The sequence below is a fragment of the Phyllostomus discolor genome, chromosome 7, assembly GCF_004126475.2.
Source record: "Phyllostomus discolor isolate MPI-MPIP mPhyDis1 chromosome 7, mPhyDis1.pri.v3, whole genome shotgun sequence".
NCBI lineage: Eukaryota > Metazoa > Chordata > Mammalia > Chiroptera > Phyllostomidae > Phyllostomus > Phyllostomus discolor.
The window spans coordinates 3,415,743-3,438,013 of record NC_040909.2 but is presented as its reverse complement, the minus strand read 5'-3'; the positions used below and the strand labels follow the sequence as shown (position 1 = coordinate 3,438,013).

General features: G+C 59.7%; 1 protein-coding gene across 1 annotated transcript in view; it reads left to right on the top strand.

The window, feature by feature from the left end:
• The window catches only part of RAD54L2 (RAD54 like 2), a 79,521-nt gene extending 59,050 nt beyond the window's left edge, over window positions 1–20,471 (top strand). Inside the window, 12 exon segments of the mRNA XM_028518469.2 lie at window positions 245–422; window positions 1,616–1,867; window positions 2,061–2,179; window positions 3,552–3,670; window positions 5,365–5,464; window positions 6,154–6,359; window positions 6,739–6,911; window positions 7,412–7,608; window positions 9,907–10,106; window positions 11,107–11,196; window positions 14,351–14,443; window positions 14,689–20,471. Coding sequence (XP_028374270.1) covers window positions 245–422; window positions 1,616–1,867; window positions 2,061–2,179; window positions 3,552–3,670; window positions 5,365–5,464; window positions 6,154–6,359; window positions 6,739–6,911; window positions 7,412–7,608; window positions 9,907–10,106; window positions 11,107–11,196; window positions 14,351–14,443; window positions 14,689–15,683 — 2,722 coding nt within the window. The 3' untranslated portion in view covers window positions 15,684–20,471.
• The last annotated feature ends 1,800 nt before the right edge of the window (window positions 20,472–22,271 follow it).

The following is a 22,271-nucleotide window of genomic DNA, read 5'->3' as shown; positions in this document are numbered from 1 at the left end:
AGGGACAGCTTGGGGAAGCAGCCCTGCGTCGGGGGGAGGCAACCGAGCAGCTCACTGCCTCTGGCCTGAGTTCGCTTGCCCAAAATGAGGTCTCTCACGATGGTTGCCAAGCCAGCGCTCGTTGCCAGGCTGCTGTGAGGTCCTCCAGACGTAGGTGTGGTAGAAAGGCAGGGTTCGGTTTCTGTCCCACACTTGGTTCCCCCTGGCCACGCTGCCTCTGCAATTCCGATTTCCATGCTCGTAGGCGAGGCCACACCGTGCTGAAGATTCACCTCCCTGCCAAGGAGGAGAACGTGATCCTGGTGCGGCTCTCCAAGATCCAGCGAGACCTGTACACTCAGTTCATGGACCGCTTCCGGGACTGTGGCAGCAGTGGCTGGCTGGGGCTGAACCCGCTCAAGGCTTTCTGTGTGTGCTGCAAGGTGTGTTGGGGCCGCAGGCGCGCTGAGACTCGGACCAAGGGTGCGCGAGGTGCCCAGGGAGTTACTCCCGCTGGGAGTCCTTGGTAAAGGGGGCGTGCAGGCAGAGGGGCCGCCTCTGCGTTGGAGGACGGGGAGGGGGCGCTTGGGAGAGGCGGGTCGGCTTCGAGCTGCTCGGTCCTTGGGAGCGCCGCTCACGTGGCAGTGCGAGGGTGGCGCCCCTGAGCTGTGCTCAGCTACACAGACCTTGACACCGAATTTGGGAGACCGCTGTCTTCCTCGCTGATTTTCTCCCTGGAGGGGGGGGCGGCGGGACTCTGTGGGGCAGTGTTTTTGCCTGCTCACGTGATCGAGAGATTCAGCTCAGACGAGCTGTTACGGGTGCCTCCCATTGTTTCTGTACTGTCTCAGAGATCTCTTTCGCCCTGGTAATGCTGTGGGTGGTTTGGGGACAGCAAGGCCCGGGCACCGTTGGCACTGAGTCCCGTGAACAGGTGGAGGCACCCTGACCTGTCTGCGACCTGGCCCAGTGCTCCCTGTTGCCTCACCAGGGGCCCGTTGCTCTGGCAGCTCTCAGCCTGCCCGTGGGGCCTCATTGGCCGCTGCTTCAGTGAGCGAGCTGAAGTCGTGTGTCTGGGGACAGAGCAGGTTTCAACATTTCTTCAGTAGCCACCGCCCTGGAGGCCAGGGCTAGAGCTCTAGGGCAGACGTGGCCTGGAGGACCTGCAGTGCTGGTGCGCCCGTCCCTCCGGCGCCCACCCCTCCCCGCCCAGGAGTCCCTGAGATGACCTCCGTGTGGTCACCTAGAAGTCAGGCACGCTTGTCCACAGGGAGGCACTGGCCTTGTCCCACACAGTTGTGGACTGTGGCCGTGCCGTGAGGCAGGAACATTCCCACCGAACGGGGGTAAGAAGGACCGGCTTCTGGCACAGACTTCTTCCGTTCAAGTACCAAACGTGCTGGCGTGGCCCCCAGCGTGACCGCTCCTGCTCACGTGTCATGGTGGTCAGAGTGGGCAGTGGAAGCGCGTGCGCAGGCTCTTGGGCTGCGAGGGGGCTGGGATGTTTCCGTTTTGGGTGTGACAGTGTGCGCAGCGGGAGGTGGGAGCTGGAGCAGGAACGTGCTCCCAGGCTGCCTGTGACACCCTCCCACCGCTCTCTGCCCTGTGCCGCCCCCTCCCCCCGACCTGACCCCAGATCTGGAACCACCCCGACGTGCTGTACGAAGCCCTGCAGAAGGAGAACCTGGCCAATGAGCAGGACCTGGACGTGGAAGAGCTCGGCTCCGCGGGGGCGAGCGCCCGCTGCCCGTCACAGGGAGCAAAGGTCAAGGGGGAGGACGGCGCCTTGGGCCCCGCAACGGGAGAGGCCACCAACACCAAGTTCCTCCAGGGGGTGGGCTTCAACCCCTTCCAGGAGCGGGGCAACAACATCGTCACGTACGAGTGGGTGAGTTCAGCACACCTGCTGTGGCCGTAAAGCGCTGCTGAGGAGGGCGGTGTGGAGCCCACGTGGGGAGCGGGCCGGGCTGCGCAGGGAACGGTAAGGGCCGCCCGCGAGCTGCTGTCCTGGAGGGAGAGCATTTTATTTCCACTGATCTGGCCGTGGGCCCACGCCAAGCTGCCTCATTCTTCTCTCGCAGGCCAAGGACCTTTTGACCAATTACCAGACCGGAGTGCTGGAGAACTCTCCCAAGATGGTACTGCTCTTCCACCTGATCGAGGAGAGTGTGAAGCTTGGGGACAAGATCCTCGTGTTCAGGTGGGAGAGAATCCCTGGGTGACGCTGCGCGTCTCCGGTGGGAGTGCTGCGGGCCTGCAGAGGGAGGCGCCTGGGGCCACACCGGCCCCGTTCTCTCTTCCTGCCGCTGCAGCCCAGTGCTGCTTGGGAGGACCTTGCCTGTCCTCTCTTTCTTGGGGTTTCTTTCTTTGTCCAGTGCTGTTCTCTGCAGAGAACAATCTGAAACCTCAGGCTAACATTGCAAATCACAGTCTAAGCCTTCAAGTTGTGGCCCTAGGCCAGATTTGGCCTGTGGCCTGGTGTTGTATAGCCCGAGAGCTAGTTTTTACATTTTAAAAAGGCTTAAAAAAAAAAAGAAAAAGAAAATGCAGCGGAGACTGTATGTGGTCTGCAAAGCCTGAAAATGTTTACTGTCTGGCCCTTTCCAGAACACATTGCTGGCCTTTGATCTAATCGGCTTCTTTCTCTCTCGGCCTTTTTTTTTTTTTTTTTTTTTTTTAATAATTAAGCTTTGTGTGTAAGGCCAAATAAATGATGCGATCTGTTCCACCCAGAGTCACATTCTCAGTCTGGCCAGAGCCTTGCGGCCCATCTGGGCCTGACTCCTCAGGGAAACAGGGAGAAAGGAGATCGCATCTCCTTTGTTCTGGCCAGATCAGGCTCCAGTGAGAGCTCAGTGGCTGCAGCCCGGCCTGGGAGGGAGGGTCTCCACAGGTGACCTGGAGGGCAGGCAGCAGTGGTTCTGACCTGGGGAGATCCTTCGGTTTCATGGCTCCCTTCTTCTTCTTTTTTTTATTTCTAGAGAGGGGATGGGAGGGAGAAAGAGAAGGAGAGAAACATCAATGTGGTTGCCTCTCCCACACTCTCAACCGGGGACCTGGCTGCAATGCAGGCATGGGCCCTGACTAGGAATCGAACCGGCAACCCTTTGGTTTGCAGGCCGGCTCAGTCCACTGAGCCACACCAGCCAGGGCTCATGGCTCACTTCTGAGGACACTGGCTCTGTATAACTTGAAGGCAGCCGAGTGCCTCTGTTTCCCTAGTGAGACCACAGCGTTGCCTGTGGCCTGTCGCCGGCTCTGCTACGTACTTGTGTATTGTGGGTTTTTAACGCTCATGGCGTTACTGGCACTGGTTTAAACCCCAGAATTCCCCAGTTGAGAGTCACAGGGTAGAGAGATTTTTGGCAGGGTGACAGTAATAACTCTGTGAATGACTCTGCTCCCATTAGGAGCTAGAGAGAATGCCCTTGTGGTCTTTCGTGGGGTTACCCCTCATGGGGGTAGATTGTGGGAGCTCCCACCGCCAGAAGGCTGCACGCAGCTGTGGGCCTACTGGGGAACAGGGCTCCCTCGGCCCGGAGCCTTCTGAACCGAACGTTGCCCCCTTGCAGCCAGAGCCTGTCCACCCTGGCTCTCATCGAGGAGTTCCTAGGGAAACGGGAAGTGCCCTGTCCACCTGGTGCTGAGGGCCAAGGCGCGCAGAAGTGGGCCCGAAACGTCAGCTACTTCCGTGAGTCCATTGCTGCTTCGTTCCGGGGGCCTTGGCACGGGTTCCTCTCCTTCTCCCTGGTTTTCCCTTCTGCGCCGCGCTCCGTCAGATGCATAGGAGTGTGCGTGACTCTCCGAGACTCAGAGAGACACTGAGCGTGAGTGGCTGTGTGCGAGGCGCCGTCCTAGTGGCTGAGGAGCTTATGGAGGCGGGCAGCGCGGAGAGGTAGGAGGCCTGGGCCTGGCCTTCGTCTGAGACGGGCGACTCGGGGCCGGATACAGGGCAGCGCTGACCGAGCGGCCTAGCTGCGGTTCTAGGGCGGACAGAGTCAGTCACCCTGCTGAGGGCGGTTGGAGGGGCTTCCTGGAGGAGGCAGAGCTTGCACTAGACTTGGCGAAAACGGGGAGAACTTGAAAGATGCAGAGCTAATGTGGCCCCAAGGTCGCCTCAGGGAGGAGAAGGAGCGTGAACGCGAATCTAGGTCGTGTATTCTCTGTGTTGGGGGGGGGGGGATCGCGTCCCCAGGGGGTAAATTGGTTCTTGAGGGGTAGAAAAACTTAAGTTTTTGAAGTGTAGAGCACAAATATGCATATAGGTATATCCCTGGTGTTAAAATGGCATGGGGGGCAAGGTGAGTGGAAAAAATGTATGAAGAGATTCCTTGAGAGGGTGGAGATTTTTTTAAGAAGGTTGAGAAATGTCGGCCCCAGGCACTTACCGACCAGGTCCTGATGTCTGGCCGGAAGTTTGCTGGCAGGGGCCGTGGTGCGCACCGTAGGGTGTCGAGCGGCACCCCTGGGCTCTGTGCACTAGACGGCAGTAGCACCCACTCGGTTCTGCCCCTGGGCATTGCCTCCCGTGGGGTGGTGGGTGGAGGAACCACCCTCGCTGAAGAGCTCAGGGTGGTGAGGAGACCCCAGCCCAGCATCCAGCTTAGAGCCCGTGTTCACGGCCGGCTCGTCCGATGAGTCAGTGCGGAGCTGTGCTTGGAACGTGTGAGAACTCGGGTTGGAAAGGTGGGTCGGGGTGCTGGCAGGGAGCGCCCCCAGCACCAGCCCGTTAAGTAGGAAGGAATGCTTCCTCCAGCTGTAGCAGGCCGGCCCTCCCCGTGGCACTGCGTGCTCCTAGCTTTGCCCCTTCTCGGCTTCACCCGAGGCAGCAAGAGTAGCCGGTCCTCACTCGTTCGTGCTTCTTAACCGAAGGTCACTTTTTCTCCTTTCAAACTTCCCCTTTCCGTTCACGTGTCTCAGCCTACCGCTCCATCCCACCTGTCCCCTGGGTCTCCTTACAGCAAGCTGCCAGCCTTAGGGACTGGTCAGCAGTGCAGGCTCCTGCTGGAGGAGCATCACCTGCATCGAGCGCAAACCCTTGGTGTGTCCGTACTTGTCAGGAATCACAGCCCTGAGGCAGAGAGGTCGCCTGAGCCAGGGCCTACCCAGCATGTATATATTTAGGGTGATGCTTATGCACCCTAAATCTAGGAGCCTTGGCCTTAGAATTGACCCAGGGTGCTAACGGGACAAACATAGTTCATAGCCCTTGTTGCACGTGAGGGTCACCCGGGGATGTTCTTAAACTACAGAACCCCGGGTCCATGGTAGACCACGGAGTGTCCAGGGGTAAAGCCGGGCACTGTAGTGTGTCGTTTGCCTAGTAGCTTCCCCGAGTTCCCCTGCCCTCACCTGTCCGCTTCTGTGGTTTTCCTGCTGCCCCAGGGCTGGATGGTAGCACCCCTGCCTTCGAGAGGGAGCGGCTCATTAATCAGTTCAACGATCCCAGCAACCTCACCACCTGGCTCTTCCTTCTCTCCACAAGGTGAGTGGCTCCTGGGAGGGTAGGCCAGGGGCTGCGTTCGGGGCGGTTGGCCACACGGGCAGGCACCCTAAAGGCTTATCAGATTTCCAGCAGAAGACCTCTGCTCAGATTTTTAACTTGTGTTTGAAGTGAGAGAGGGGAGACCAAAAGAAAGTTTGTTAGAAGAGTGATGTGGACATTGGCATTAAGTTCTTTGAGACGTTTGTATTTAATGGTAGTAATTAGTGTTTCTCCGGGAGTGTCCTGAGACGACGTGATGAATGTGAAAGTGCTTTTGAAAGCAGGCAGTGCGATGCGCCTTCCAAGGCGGACGGCCCTGTTCGCCTCGTGCCAAGCAGCGCAGAGGCCGTGCTGCCCCTGGCAGGGCGAGGCCGAGCCGCTCCCCTGCGCTGTCAGACGAAGCCCACGATGCCCCTCACCGGCTGGCACCACACTTGTTACAGCGGGTGGAGAGGGGCCTCCGTCCTGCACACACTGTAGGCGCTCCCTGCCGGGCACTCAGGGCCGCCGCCTCTGTGCTTCAGGACGTGCCGCGTTCCCCGGCGGGGCTGCAGGACCTGCCAGTGCGCTGTGCTTAGGGCAAAAGGGACAGCAGCATTGGGGCAGGGATCACGGAGGGTTAAAACTGATTTGAGAACTGTCTCTAAAACTAAAGGCTCTGTGATCGTTGGCTTGTGTTTGTTTCAAAGGGCCGGGTGCTTGGGCGTGAATCTGATCGGCGCCAACCGAGTGGTGGTGTTTGACGCTTCCTGGAACCCTTGCCATGACGCGCAGGCCGTGTGCCGGGTGTACCGGTACGGCCAGAGGAAGCCCTGTCACATCTACCGCCTTGTGGCTGACTTCACCCTCGAAAAGAAGATCTACGACCGGCAGATTTCCAAGCAGGGCATGTCAGGTGGGCCGCGTCCAGGCTCGGAAGGGATACACTTATGGGGGTGGGGAGCAGGGGGTGGGGGGCGGGGGGAACACAGGTAGGCTTTCGATCAGAGGAAGCCGGCAGTTCCCCCAGCCTCATTTCGATTCAAATAACTGCTCACGAGAGACGGACCTCAGCCTGCTGAAGGGGGGGTTGGTGATAGGAGCCAAGCTGGGTATGCAGGTTTCTCTCACGATGCTCCCATCTCACCAGGGCCTCGGACCGCGTCTTTGACTTTCAGACGTGGACGGCCTGAGGCGGTTTACGTGCCAGTGACGGTTAATGCCGATCTTTGTCGCTGCGCCTTTGCAGTCCTCTTCGCCGGGTACTGACTTCCTCCGTGCCCTCTCCCTTCTAGATCGGGTGGTGGACGATCTCAATCCAATGCTGAACTTCACCCGGAAGGAGGTGGAGAACCTGCTGCACTTTGTGGAGAAGGAGCCGGCTCCCCAAACGTCTCTGAACATAAAGGGGATCAAGGAGTCAGTCCTGCAGCTCGCCTGTCTGAAGTACCCTCACCTCATCACCAAGGCAAGAGCCCGTGTGCGTGCGGTCTCCGCGCAACCGTCTCCAGCAGAGGCGCTTGTCTGGAGGGCTGCTGTTCTTCACCAGGACTTCTGGGTCACGCAGGCAACTTGAACTCCACTGGTCCTGTTCCGTGCCCATGCAGGCCCCACCCCTAGGACGGTCCCGCAAGTGCTGGGCTCGGCCACCTGGAATAGGTTGGCCAGTGTGTTTTCCCAGCAGAAAGAGCAGTGGAAGATTCTAAGACTACCACAGTCTGTTAACTCTGAACTCCCCTCCCTGTTGGCATGGAAGGCAGATCTGGGCTGTCTAACGCCGGTGCTGGGGTAGACCCGTGGGCCGTCCTCTCCACAGTGGGACGGCACACCCGCCCAGGTGTCTGTGAGTGGGCCCTCTGCTGGTGCTGGAGGCGGCAGCCCCGTCTTCGCGTCACAGTGAGACTCCCGTGTGTCGTTCACGTCAGCACAGAGACTGGTAGTTGAACCAGTGTCCTCCTGTGTCCCCAGGAGCCTTTTGAACACGAGTCGCTGCTCCTTAACCGGAAGGATCACAAGCTGACCAAGGCGGAGAAGAAGGCGGCGAAGAAAAGCTACGAGGAGGACAAGCGCACCTCGGTCCCCTACACCCGGCCCTCGTACGCGCAGTATTACCCCGCCAGCGACCAGAGCCTGACCAGCATCCCCGCCTTCAGTCAGAGGAGCTGGTGAGTCGCTGTCCGGGGGGGGGGGGGGCTGCCGCGGAGCCAGGCCCGGCCGCCCCCTGGTGCGTCCTTTACGCAGAGGGACAGGCTGCGCTGGCTCTGGGCTGCTGAGCACGGACAGGCCTGCTCTCCAATGAGGTGTCCACACAGTTCGGCAGCCCTGGCATTTCAAGTGGCTCTGGCTAGCAGAACGAGCAGCTGGTCTGATGACTCAGGAGAGTCCTTTCGGATCCTGGGGGGTACAGCTTCCCAAAACAGAGAGGCCCGGCCCCCCACACAGCCGCATCCTATCCGTAGCATCTTGGTCCTAGACCTTACTTAGCACTGAAGGCCAAAGGTGGGGGCCAGGTCTCCATGCGTCTTGGACTGCAGGCAATGAATTCTGTTGCTCCCAAGGGGATTTCATTCTGCGGCTGTGCCACAGTCCTGAGCGAAAAGTCTTTTTCTTCAGCACAGCTTCTAGAACTGTTCAGAATATGAGCAGGGCGAAAGCCAGTTGCTAAGTGGGAGAGGGCTACTTTGTAAAAAAACATTGCAGAACAGTTATCTGTGCTTAATTTTTTTTTTTCATTTTTAAGACAGAGTACCTCATAATCCTTACTAGTTTGGCTGCTTGATTGGTGGTTTCATTTTTACCTTGCTTAATCATCTTGAATTAGAGATAATTATTTTGAGTGGGATAGATTTGAAACTTTTTTCCCTTACGATGAGTGCATGTGAAAAAAAAAACTTGCCGAATGAGGTTTCAGAGGAACCGAAACCATGTGATATTTCACACGAGACTCTCATTTTCGGTGCGTGAATGTGCTGTTTTTATGCGCGAGATGCTTTAGGGAGAAGGGCGCTGCCTCTCCAGCCTCCAGACTGCGCTTGTGTGGCGTCCCCGGGGTGCCGTTGCCTGTGAACCTTCTCCTCTTTCGTCCCGCTCTCCTTTGTTCACTTGTCTGGGCTTTTCCATGCAGCAGCAGGAACGGACTGAGCCTGAGCCCAGCGGAGAAAAGCCGAGGGTGGGGAGACCTGGCAAGTGGGCTGGGCTGTGAGGCACTGTGAGCTCCCGCTCCGGCCCGGCTGCTCTGGGCTCTGGTGAAGCGTACACACCGGGACCCCGTCGATTGCGTATCCTGTCTGGGTGTGTGTATGGGGGCCTTCCCCCGAACTCCTCGCCTCAGCCCCTGCAGAGTATGGGGCGTGGGCTCCGTCCCTGTTACCCTTCAGACTTGATCCTGGGAACAGTCCTGTTTCCATCTGGCTGGGGCCCTGGTTCCTGCACAGCCTCCCTGGGCAGGCATCGAAGAGACGGGCCCCGGCCTGGTGAGCCTGCCGTGCCGCTGGCCTCCCTGGGAGCACGGGCATCCACGAGGTCCGGGGCACTGCCCGAGCTGCTCTTCGTCGGATGAGGCAGAGCATGTCAGTCCGAGGAGGTCGGCTTCCTAGGACTGAAGACCGAGGACACAGATTTCAGAAAGCTGCTTACAGACGGAACTTAATTTCAAAAATCTTAAGTCAGAAGCGTCTTTCTCAGGGCACCTTCCTCCAGACAGGAAGGTGAGGCGTTAGGAATGCGCCACTGGCCCTAGGGTAACGTGGCGGGTCGCCAGCAGGACACGCCCAGCTAGTGCTCAGGCCGGCCCGGGCACGGGCCTGGTGGAAGCCTGGCTCCTGCGCGCACGGCTTTGGCGGCTGCTGCTGCTGCTGCTGCTCTTTGGGTGGTTGTGATTAGAGGGGTGCTGTGGAGACCGGCCCCAGGGGGTCCCCCCACAAAGTAATGCAGAGGAGAGAGGGTGTCTGCATCACTCACTGATTCTTGAAGCTTCAGAGAGGAAAGACAGTTGGGGTTGGACAGGTGGCTCCTCAAGTTCACCTGAACGGGTGGCGTCCCGTGGCCTCCGTCCTGGGTGAGCGGGGAGATCCCGCCCCTGCATCTTCAGGTTAGCGCGTGCTGTGCCCCGACGAGCTCTTCCTCCCGTGCCGCCTCTCTGCGTCTCCCCGACGCCGAGGCCTGCCTCCCAATGTGTGTAGACAGTCCGAATTCTGGAGGGGACGTCACCTCCCACCCCCACATCGCTGCCATTCCGCTGGTGGCTGACTCCCTGGGCTCTGAGAGGCGTCACCCTCGCCGCCTCTCTGTCTCAGCCCTGTGTCTCCGTTGTCCTTTGAATGGGCCGTGCCCTGTGGGCTCCTCTGGGGCTCCTTGGAGCAGCACCCAAGGCTGGAGAGAGGGGCCGTCTGAAGGGGCTCTGAGGGCTCCTCAGGTCGGCCGTTGCGCTGACCTCACTGAGTGCGCTTATCTTTCTCCCCCAGGCAGCCGGCCCTGAAGGGCGACGAGAAGCCTGTGGCCAGTGTTCGTCCCGTGCAGTCCACCCCCATCCCCATGATGCCCCGGCATGTCCCGCTGGGAGGCGGTGTCGGCTGCGCCTCCGGCACGAACCCAGCCATGAACTTCCCAATCAACTACCTGCAGCGTGCGGGGGTCCTGGTGCAGAAGGTGGTCACCACCACAGGTCGGGAGCTCCTGGCTTCTCTTCCAAGGGGGCTGCCCCTTTTCACCTTTCTCGGCTTATTCGGGAATTTCATGATTCATTACACACCTGGGAACCCTGGGCCTTGCTGCACTGGCATTGTGGGTAAAAACAGGGAAGACAACAGTCCTGGGTCTCGAGGGATTTGCACTCTACCGAAATAATTGTCATAAACAACAACACAGAGCTGGGTCTCCTTGGCCGTGGTGGGTGGGACAGACGCCAGGCCACGCAGCGGTGGTGGTGACGTCACAGGGACACAGGGCCAGTCTTCCGAGAGGCGTGTGAGTGTGTGGAGCCCCGCCGGGCGGGAGGGAGGGTGAGCTGAGCATCCAGGACAGCTCTCGGTCCCCTGCCGCACGGGAAGGTCTGAGCGTCACTCGCTTCTTCCTTTGTGAGTCTGGCGTGGATGGAGCAGGGCGGACCGGTGCTGGGGAGGTGGGCGCCACCCGTCCACCCTGTGATGGGCCCTGTGTTCCAGGGTCAGTGGGAAGGGCAGCCCCTCTCTAAAAGAGAGCCTCTTCGGAGTCTGCCTCTCTGCCGGTTCTGGAGAGCCCTCCTTGTTCTCCGCCGGGTGTGCCGCGGCAGCCGCAGGAGCAGGGGAGGCCTCGCGGCGCCTGGAGTGGCGTGGAGCCGCTGCGTGCAGACGGCCCTGGGAGGAGGGAAAACTATGCAGAAACAACCGTTTGAACCAAAACTTTTTCTAAACCAAAGCCTCTGAATTTTTAATGAATTCAGGGGAAATTGACCAGAAGCAATGATGAGATTTCTAGACAGTTTCTTTTTTTCACAGTATTCTTTATTCAGATGGTTGGGAGAGGGCCCACTTGCTTTGCCTCCCTGGGTTCTGACCTCTGCTCCGTGATGAGAGGCTCTAGGAAAACCGCGGGGGAGCGGGCGGGGGAGGGGGCGGATGCTGGCTTCCCTCCCTGCGCTCGCCAGGCCCCGTGCAATCTAAATCCGAGGTCTGTGTCTTCACCAGATATTGTTATTCCCGGACTCAACAGCTCCACTGATGTGCAGGCGCGGATCCACGCTGGTGAGAGTATCCACATCATCCGAGGGACAAAAGGTGAGCGCCCGCCCGGGCCGTCCCCTGCCCGGAAACGGGGTTGTGCCGGGGCGGGGGAGGGGTCACCCTACAAGAGTGTCACGCATAGGGGAAGCATGGGAGAATGACCTTCCAGGAGCTTGTGGGGCGGGGACAGACCCAAAGACTATGTCAGTGGCTCACAAGGAAGGAGTTAGGGTCCCCACATTCCTGTGTTTTATCATTGTTTTTATGGAGAACTCGGGGTGGGTTTGGATAGGCACTGTGTTTTGGGTCCGTGTTAGCCTATGGAAGGTCAGCTCAGGATGCCTGCCGCACCTGGTCCCGTACTGCCCGTGGGAACCCGCACGGACATTTCCCAGAGCCGGAGTTGTGGCCCAGCCGGCCCTCGTGGGGGTCACGATTGTACCGCACCTCGGGGACCTCTGCAAATGCAGGCTTAGTGCTCACGGGCCCTGGAGGGCGCATCTGTGCCCCAGGGCCTGGCCCGGAGGTCACAGGGGAGGGAGCGAAAGAGCATGCACCTGGGTCTCCTCCGCCTTTATCCGAGTCCAAGACTGGGGCCAGTCTTCATCAGCAAACTGAAAACATACGGTGTGGGGGGAGACCCAAAAATAAAAACCTAGAATTTGTTTATAAAGTACTATATATTTATTCTTACATGTTTTAACTCTGGTCACCTTCCAAATACTCTCTTCATGTGATGAAATACATAATACACTTATTGAGACATTTTCTCCACTGCTCAAAAGTTTTTGAACTTACGGATTTTAAAGCCTTTTAGTGCTTCTGCTGGTTTTTGTTTCATCTTCCACATGGGCAAACTGTTTCCCTTTGAGGACTTTTCATCCAGGAAACCAAAAAGGTCCCTTGGGGTGAGGTCAGGTGAATAGGGAGGGTGAGGCACAGGGGTCGTGCCATTTAGGTCAAAAAGTGCTAGACGCTCAGCAGTGGGCAGATGCACTCGTAACTCACCCGTCATGAAATGGACACACGTGGTGAAAGAGTCTTCAAAAACATTTCACTGAAGCCAAACACAGCTTCTCACAACAACGCCAGCTGGCGCACTGATCCAGGTGCGTTTCCTAGAATACTCACCGAGTGGGGGGCGCCTGTGCTACAAGGGCCCACCCTCTAGAAGATAATCCTGGGTCTTTTGGGGTTCCCCTCGTGACAGTGGGTATCAGAGCACTGGAACCCTAACCCTAATCTCAGGCTTTCTAAAAGGGGCCTTTGTGAGTGGGGGCCGCCAGTTCCTTAGCCAGTTGTTTAGCTGGTAGCTGTATCGTACAGCTGGCCGTTCACTTATTCGAGGTGGATGTCTTTGAAGCGAACGCTGCAGCAATCAGAAGCGTAACGTCTAGCACGCTGCACACAGGCAGCCCAAAGTCAAAGGGGAAGAGCCGTGGAGAGGGTTGTCAGCCAGCATGTAAGTCATTGCACCATCTTACCCGCTGGTCTGGAGTGGGGTGGGAGGTCTCCGACCAGGAGATGCCTCGGGCGGCCGCATTGGTACACGTGGGTTGCAGGACAGAATTCCCAGGTGTGGTAATTTGGAAAGTCCACTGCCCTGGCCCCTCACAGAGGGGGAGGAGACTGCTGGGATGAGACACCTGGGCCGCACATTGTCAGGACGGTATCAGAGCCTTACTCCAGAAGCCAGTGTCCCTCATATCAGCCTTACTCTTTGAGGCTCCCTGAGGCTCTCTGTGCAGAAAGGACTTGTTGCCCTCACCTCTGTTGGGCCAGAGTACCTTCTGGCTCAGGGAAAAGAGGCCACAAAATACAGGACGCGTCGGAGACCGCGCCTGCCCACTCGCTGTGCGCCTCTAGCCCAGCGCAGGGGCTGGTAAATGGCACACCCTAACCGGTGCCCTTGCCACATCTGGTCTGCTTCCTGTTCCTTTCCTGGGGGCTAAGAACGGGTCTTTTCATTGTCAGTTGATTGAAATTCACGTTTCAGATGAAATTCACATTTCAGCATCCATAAATAAAGGGTTTTCAATCACAGCCACACCCAGCTGTTTTCGTGCTGCACAATTGAATGGTTGCAAGAGAGGTCCAGTGGCTCAGAGAGCCAAAAATACCTACTGGCTGGCCTTGTGAGGAAAGATGGCTGGTCTCTGGCCGAGAGGCAGGCAGCCCCGCCTTTCCAGGAGCTGGATCGGAAGATACACCCGAGACGGGGGAGGTGGGTCAGTGCTGTGTAGCAGAGCTCGAGCCTGGAGTCCTTCCTGCCAGCAGAGAGGCTGTTGAGGCAACCAGGCTTCTTCCTTTCCGGCCAGGAGGAGGAGGACGCGGGCCAGAGTACTGGGTTAGCTTTCACAGCACCCCGTTTATGAGGGGGGACCCCAAAACCAAATTATCTTCTGGATGGCGGGCCCCTCGTAGCACAGGCGTCCCCCACTAGGTGAGTGTTCTAGGAACCCACCTGGACTGACGCACCAGCGGGCGTTGCCATGAGCGGCTTCATTTGGCTCCGGTGATTTTTTCCCCCCCAATGGGTGTTTACCAGCACACCTGCCCGCACCGCTGAGCGTCCAGCAGTTTTTGACCTAAATGGCATGACCCCTGTGCCCCACCCTCTCTATTCACCCGATGTCACCCCGAGGGACTTTTTTGGTTTCCCCGGATGAAGAGTCCTCAAAGGGAAATATTTTGCTGATGTGGAAGAGGTAAAACAAAAAAATGGCAGAAGCATTAAAAGGCATCAAAATCGCCAAGTTCAAAAACTGTTTTGAGCCATGGGGAAAAAAGTCTTGATAGGTGTATTGCATCAAATAGAGAGTATTTGGGAGGTGACTGAAGTATAAACATGTCAAATAAATACACAATTTTTTATAAATTAAATTTCTGTTTTATTTGGGTGCCCCCCCCGCCCCCCTTGTACTTCCTCCATTGCATTTAAACCTTCCTGACGTTTTCTGGTGCGACTCTGGTCCCTCCTGGCCGGGTCAGCGTCTGGAACGGGGCCTGACCTTGGCACTGGTGCAGCCAGTGTTTGAGGGTCATCACTGGGCCACAGCTCAGTCGCCCCGCTGCTCCTTTCAGACATCTCGAGAGAGGGCGTGAGCTCTCACCTTAGGACTTTTGCCCAGCCCGCAGCGCCGGGGCCTGGAGCTCCCCGGTGCCGCCGGTGGCCTGTCTGCTGCTAACGGTCTTCTCGCGTCTGCAGGGACGTACATCCGTGCCAGCGACGGGCGCATCTTCGCTGTCCGGGCGGCCGGCAAGCCCAAGGCTCCCGAAGACGGCCGGGCGGCGGCCTCAGGTAGAGCGCGTCTGTCCGTCTGCCCGGGGCCTACAGAGCACTCCTTTCTGTTCGGCTTAGTTTCACTTGCAATCGACTTAGTTTCTGAGCAGAACGTCTACAGTGGTTCACAGTGATGTTGTTCAGACGTCACACGGTTTGACTTTGGGGGGTGCAGGAGGAGGTTCTTCTCGTGTGGGTCTCTCCCCTCTCCTCCTCCTCTCCCTGGCTGTCCTGGTTCTCAGTGACCTGCGCTTTGTCCCCAGGTTCCCAGGGGCCTTCTCTCGAGTCTACAAGCAATGGCAGACACAGTGCCTCATCACCCAAAGCCCCGGACCCCGAGGGGCTGGCCAGGCCCGTCTCCCCGGACAGCCCGGAGATCATCAGTGAGCTCCAGCAGTACGCGGACGTGGCTGCTGCCCGGGAGTCCCGCCAGAGCTCCCCGAGCTCCAACGCCGCCCTGCCCGGCCCCCCGGCCCCGCTGGCGGACGGCAGTGCTATGCCTGGGACCGCTCTCGGGACCGAGCCTCGACACGGGGGGCATTGCCTCAATAGTTCCCTCCTGGTGACCAGCCAGCCCTGTGGTGACAGGCACCCGGTGTTGGACTTGCGGGGCCACAAGCGAAAGCTGGTCACACCACCTGCTGCCCAGGAGTCAGCCCGTCGGCGGTCCAGGAAGGGCCACCTGCCGGCCCCCATGCAGCCGTACGAACACGGGTACCCAGTGTCGGGCGGGTTCGCCATGCCGCCCGTCTCCTTAAACCACGACCTCGCCCCGCCCTTCACCTCCCAGGCCGGGGAGAACTCGCTGCTCATGGGCGGCGCCCCCTCCTACTACCAGCTGTCCAATTTGCTGGCCGACGCCCGCCTGGTGTTCCCAGTGACTACTGACCCGCTGGTGCAGACGGGCCCCGTCAGTTCCTCTTCCACGGCTACCTCAGTCACTGCCAGCACCCCTTCCTTCATGCTCAGCCCCCCCGTGCCAGGGATGCTCCCCAGCTACTCACTCCCGTTCTCGCAGCCACTCCTGTCCGAGCCGAGGATGTTCGCGCCTTTCCCCTCCCCCGTCCTGCCCAGCGACCTTTCCCGGGGCGTGTCTGTCTACCCCGGCTATGTGTCCTCACACGCAGGCTACCCGGCCGGCGGGCTGCTCCCGCCCCGGGTGCCTCCGTTCGACTCTCATGAGGTTGCCGAGGTGGGGTTCAGCTCCAACGACGACGAGGACAAGGACGATGACGTGATAGAGGTCACTGGGAAATAGCTGGGGAGCCCCTCTGCACCTCACTCGGGGCCCCCAGCAGGCACCTCCCCACCAGCTGGAAGGCAGTGAGTGACCTGGGCCTTCTGAGAAGAGGGCGCTTGGCAGGAGGGAGCGGGAGGAGGACAAGGCAGGCGGCTGACCACAGTGGCAGGGCTCTGGTGCGGTGTGATGGAAGCGGCAACACCCCCGGTGGCACGGCCGCAGTAGGGAATCAGGGACCCAAACCAGGACCGGACCGCGGGGCTGGGTGGCCCGCCTCTCTCCCGCCTGCCTGGCTTAGCCATCTGCTCGCGTGCTCGCCTGCCCGCCCGCCGGAGTGTAGACACTCACATCCCACTCCTGTCTTTGGGAACATTCCCTCCCAAGAGACCTGCCTTACCGGGTGACTTAGCTTGGCCTGGGGAGGGGAGGGGAGGGGGGCGAAGGGTAAGGAAGGAGGGTGGGCAGGGGGAGCCGACCGAGATTCCGTGGGACGTGGAGTCCTCTTGGGGGTGGGAAAGAAGCAGACCAGGTGTGTGTGCTTGTGCGTGCGTGTGTTGGTGTGTGTGCGTATGTGTACGTGACAGCAGGGGCGAAGGTGGGAGGGGAGGGAGGGAGGGAACGATGGATAAGGGGAAACTAAAAATGAACTTACCGCTTTAAAAATGGAAATCGGAGTGTGGTGGTTCCAGGCAACTATTAGTGCGAACATCGGGGTGAGCCCAGGAGAAGAGCCGTGGGAACCACCGGCTGGCTCCCTTCCAGCTGGGCGAGGCGGGCCTGGGTAACGCAGGTCCCAGGTTTGCAGAGGCGCGTCTGTCTGAGAATTCAGGGCAAGCGGTGAAAGAGAGTGGGCATCAGCGATCTCTGCCTCCTCCCCGGCGGCTGTCTCGGGCCGGTCTCCCCCTCCCAGGCTGTGAGACGCCGGTTCTGGCCTCGGGGGAGCGGGTCCGTGCGTGCGGCGTGAGAGAGAGACCACGGTGTTGCCGCTGAAGAGACATGCTTCTCAAGGATGGCGCTGAGCCCCCAACTGCCTGTCCCGGTGGCCTTTCCCGTCCTGTCCTTCCCTGTTAGAGAGCTCCATGTTAATTTATTTCTTGTGGGCAATTATTTATTATTTGAACTTTTCATGTGTCTTTTTTTTAGGTGTGGGGGGGAGGTAGGAGATGGGAAGGGCCATTTGAAGGTGGTCCAGACCCCCTAGCTGCTGGTGCGCCAGTCCCCGTGGGCGGTGAGCTGGCTGAGGCAGGAGCGCCAGGCTCCAGCAGAGCCCGCCCCGAGCAACTGTGTGTCTGGGAAACGGCCTTTCAGGAAGGCCGGGGAGCCTGCGACCACCTGGAGCACAAGTGGGTGTGAGACTCGCGCCACAGAGCCTGGCCCTGGGGGTCACGGAGCTTGCTGTTAGAAAGTACTCGGTCACCCCGAGTTTGGAGCCGAGTCCTCCTCTGACGACCGCAGAGGCAGGCGCTCCGTGCCGTGTGCAGGTGGGGGCCGTGTCGAGGGGGCAGACCGCCGATTTCCGGTCGGACCTACCAGATGACCGGCAGGGACCCGGTGTCTGCTGCCTTCCTCCCCTCTGGAGGAACGTGGAGGAGCCCTTTCTCTGTAGGAGCCTTAAGTCTGGCTTGTGTCTTGAAAGAGCACATCAGCCATTCTGTGTCTAGGCTTTCTTGTTGCCAGTGCCAGGGAAGGAAGGGGGCATCGAGCACTGGCTGTCTGTTGGTTCCCCGCCTGCCCCCCCACCCCTGCCACCGAGACTTTGCCAGTCGTCTCTTGATGATGGACTAACCTTGTCTGTCTGCAGAGCTCCGCCGCCTGCCCGCGAGTCCCCTCACTGGGCAGCTGCTGCCCCTGCGTCTTCCCAGCCCTGGAGGCGGCTTGCTCAGGTCGCCGCTCGTGGTAGCTGCTCCGCAACCTTTCCACCAGCCCGTGGTCGTCGTGGGAGGGCTGTACACACTCTGGGTGTGGTCCCCGGGGCGGAGACCAGGAGGTGGCCGGCGGGGCTGTGTGCCTGTGTGCGTGTGTGCGCTGCCCAATCACCGCAAGTGGGACTTACGGCGCCTTTTTCTCTGTTTCCATTAGCACCCTGCCAGACTCTTAACTCTCCTCTTCATAGAAGCCTTAGATCTACAATTTAGCTATGCAAATTACTTTAATAATTTAAAAATAGCCGTTCCAACCAGTGCTTTCTCTTTCAGATGCAGCCCGGGATTGGATGGTGAAGGGACTCAGTTGGCGTGGGCTTTCGGGGTGAGGCTGGCGCTGTAGCAGCAAGCCAGGCCGGGTCTCCAGCGCACAGAGCCCACTCGCAGCCTGGGCTACAGCGGACGCCTCCGAGGCCCCGGAGCCCTGGGATCCCAGGCGCGTGTGTGCACTCGAGCACGTGCGTGTGTGTGTGCGCGAGATTGGGGAAGAAGGGGTATTTCTGTGCGCACCTCCAGACAATCACAGCAGCAGGCTCTGAGACCCGGGAAGCTGTCCCAGCGTGGAGTTGAAACCAGTCCCTGGCAGGGTGGGCACTGGAAGGTGCCAGGAAGTGGACGGGCAACCTGAGGGCATCAGGGGCCTGCTCCCAGCCTGGTGCTGCCAGGAGCTGGGTCTCTGACGTGGGGGAGGCCGTGGTGTGGGAGGAGGACCGGCTCCAGGAGGCTCCAGGCGACGTGTGCGGCTCCGCTCCTCAGGCCGGTGGGGGAGGACCAGGGGGCATCGGAGTGCCATCAGTTCTGGGGTTCGGGTTCGTTCTTTAAGGGGCCTGGAAACCCTTCCCGGACTTCTCTGCTGGCCCTGCCTGTGTGCTGGTAGGCAGTGCACGTGCGCGCTGGACGGGGGCCTGTGCGGGAGGGGCGGGAAGTGCCCCCAAGCCCGAGGACCCTGTTCCAAGCGCTTGGGTCAGACGCGCCTGGTGGTGGCTTGCAGCGGCCCCGCGGGCCCACGTGAGGGCAGGACAGTGGTGCGAGGTGGCGGAAGGTCAGGCCTGGGCGTTTTCCCTCACACCTTCCACGGAAAGTTCTCAGGCTCCTCGAGGCCCGTCTGGCTGGTGTAGCCTGAATCCTCAGCCTAAGGAACACAGTACAACTTAATGGTTCAGGATTCCCATTTGTAGTGATGTTTGATTTCCTTTTCTTAATACCTTTGTGGGTAAAAATTAGAGTAGTCACTTAAGGAAGGAAGTGAGCGAACCGAGTGGGATCAGACCTGCTTCTCCAGACCGGGTATCTGCTCGCTCTCACCCTCCGGGCTGTGTGTGCGTGGGCCTCTCTCCGGGCGCCTCCTGCCTTCACGGTAACTCGCGCCGCACCTGGGACTCTCTTCCCTAGGAGTCAGTCACCAATTCGTGTGGTGTGGTCCGAGACTAAATACGGAATTCCCCACCCCAGGGCCCGAAGCAAAGCCAGGGTGAGGTTTCACGGATAATTGAAACACTCAGCCAAACTGGAGCCATCCGGGCGGGCGGCCACTCCCGACAGAGGCCGCCAGCAGAGCGAGGACCTCTGCTTCCCCCTGGGCGAGCCTGGCGTTACGCCGGAGCGGAGTCCCCGTCCCGTGCGGAAGGTCTTCGGGGGGCTTTACATTCCTCGTACCCAGTGTTCCTGGCCGTGACCCGGTTCCTCCCGTCCCCCAGGCCCCCGTGACTGCTCAGGAGACCAGTCCGTTGCCTCTGAGCCGTGGTCCCCTGTACACCCACCGAGGGGCTCTCTTCCAGCCCAGACTCCCGAGCGAGAAGCTCCTGTCCCCGGTGGACCCCCCGGAGACTTTCTGGCCCTCTGCTGACCTCCCAGGGAGCCCGCACCCCAAGGCCCGTCTGAGAACGCTTCACTCTCCGTCCGTCACCCCAGACTCCATGTGCCCCCCCTGCTGCCGCTGTTCCTCCTCCCTGTGTACTCACTGTCACCTCTTCATGTCTGTCTGTGCCACTAGCTGGCCCTGGGCCTTTTATGAATCCCCGCGTCTTACGATGAACTTCCCAAGCAGGCAGCATCCAACTTCTTTGCTCTTCAGGGACCCGAGTCTGCCGCCTTCCCCTCTCGTGGGCCTGTTTGCTCTGGTAACCTGGTGCCCTGGGGAGAGGTGGCCAGGCAGGCTGAGGAGTCCGTAGGGCAGAGGCCGGGGGAGATGGGGGTGCTCTCTGTTACCACTGCTGGGGTGATGTTTGGAAGAGGGGAGACCTCATACTGTGACCTGATCCAGGACCCTCCCCTGGAAGAGAGCGTAGCCCAGGGGTGTGTGTGTGTGTGTGTGTGCGTGCGCACACACGCGCCTGCTCATGTACACATGAGTGTAAACTTACTGTTGTCTGGTTGTGTTACTCAGGGTGGGCTGAGGACTCACCAGAAGAATCCCCTTAGCCTGCTCAAGACTGGTTTTTTCCTGTGCCCCCTCCAGAGGGGTCGGGAAGGGGGTGCAGGTGGGTTGAGGGGGTCACAGTGGATAACCACTAAGGCCACACTGCTGCCAGAAGGAGTAGGGGGAGATGAGGTGGCCCCAGGGACCTGGCACCTGGCTTCGGTTTTCCGTCTTCTTTCCTCAGGACGCCCCCTGAGGCCCGGGACCCGCGCCTGGCTTTGAGGAGCACCTGGCGGCCGGTGCTCTAGCTGCTGGTGTGGTCAGGGCTTCCCTCCCCTCTCAGCAGGGCAGGTGCTCCTGCCCCGGAGACTGGGCAACTGGCTGTTTCTATGACGTATTTATTTTTACTTGTGTTTCATGTCACTTTTTTAAAAAAGCAAACAGAACAATTGTAAGTCAGTATAACTGCCTATCAGTTTTCTTTATTTCTCTTTTTGTAAAATAAAATTTAAACTCAAGAAGGCAGTGTTATTTGATCAAGGAAATGTGTGCACGGCTGTTTGGCTGGTGGTGGTGAAAGGGAGGTAACTTAGAGCGTAGTGGGGTGGCGCTTGTGGGGCGGGGGGCAGGGGGCGGACAGAGGGCAGGCAAGTGGCTGGGGCCTCTGCTCGCCTGAAGGGAACTGCGTTTCCGGACCCCACAGGGAAGGGTGAAGCTGACTCAGGGTGGCTTGAGGCCAGCTGGTCCTCAGTGGTGGCCCGTCCTGCAGGGGCGGCCCTGGCTAGGGAATTGGGTGCAGCGACGGCCGCCGGCAGGGTTCGCAGAGCACCTTCCGCACACTGCTTCTGTCCTCCCCTTGGCGTCCAAGTCGGAGGATCTGACCACTGCGTCCTGGAGAGCTAGCCGGGACTTTGCCACTGAGGGTTCAGGGAAAGGAGGGGCGTGTCCACTTTGGTCCCCTTAAGGGGTACCCTGGGGAAACTCTCTCTGGAAATTCACTAAGGGAGAATCCAAGAGCCTGTGGGAAGCAGGAGACAAAGGCCAGATGCGGGCTCATGAGGAAGAGGGAACGTGTGCTGTTGGGAAGTAGGACTGGGGTTCCAGCCGAGGATGGGGTGGGGGGGAGGCGAATGGCTAGGAGAGCTGGTCTGTTGAAGCTTAGATGCCGGGTCCACGAGACGAACGTGCCATCGCTGCTGCCTCCTGGTGGCCAGTGAAGGCCTTGCAAGGACCCTACCAGGGGCGGGGCTTGCCCTGGTGGGAGCAGCCTGAGATGCAGCCGGGTCCCAGGCAGACTCCGCTGACGACATTCAGCCGTGCTGAAGCCGCTAAGGCACACCCTGAACTCTTGATGTGGGGCCCTGGAGTTCCCCAGCCAGGCTAAAGGAAGTGAGCAGGGCAGACAAGATGAAGTGAGGGCAGCTCCAGACACCGGTTTCCTGGGAGAAGTCCGTGAGCTTCTGAGCAGCAGAACTGACCTGCAGACCCTGCAGGTGGAGGCGCTCTTAGCCAGGGCCCTTCCTCCTCTCACAGGAAATGCTTCCTTCCGAGTGCACAGCCCACTTGCCTGGCGCACCCACAGGGTTTGACAGTGGTGTGCCCCGTGTTCACAAGCAAGGCAGAGCGGCCCCGACCCTGCCAGCGTAGCCCTGAGGAACTGCGAGGTGCAAGCTGTCCCTTCCGCGTCTGCCGAGAGGCCTGGGGTGGGCGTGGCCCTGCAGAGGAGGTTCTGGCTTCCCTGCCCCCAGAGGGAACCAAGTGCAGCTCGTGGGGGAAACGAAGGCAGGAGGGCGAGGGCCCTTTGCTAGTGCAGCCGCAGGGTCCGTAGTGAGATGGCGGCCTTCCCAGGCATCCATCCATCCTCCATGCCCGGGCCATCCAGGAACCTCCTGGCCCAGCAAGACGTGCCTCCACTGCAAGACGGGGTCCCTCGGGGCCCTGGAAGGGTGCTTCGTTGCCTGTAGGTCCTCAGAAACAGGAGCTTAATATTGGACCTGTCTCCGAGGGGCTCCACTTGACCCGGGAGTTGCCTGGTGTATACTAAGCTAGAGGGCCCTGAGGGAGGAGCCTGGGACGGAGGTTCCCGGGGTGAGCCCCTGGTGGACGGGGCCTTGGTTTTGTTCCCTCAGTATCCTCAGCCCCTAGCACTGTCCAGCTGGCTGGTCGATCCCCCCCGGGCTGGGTTGGGGGTGGAGTGCGGTGCAGTGTTGGAGGTGGGCAGCTGGCATCCAGACTGTCCACAGGTTGGGTCCACTAGCTCCTGCCTGGAGCCCAGACTGGCTTCGGTTTCCTCAGCCGTAAGACAGGAGCAAGCGGCCCTGCCTT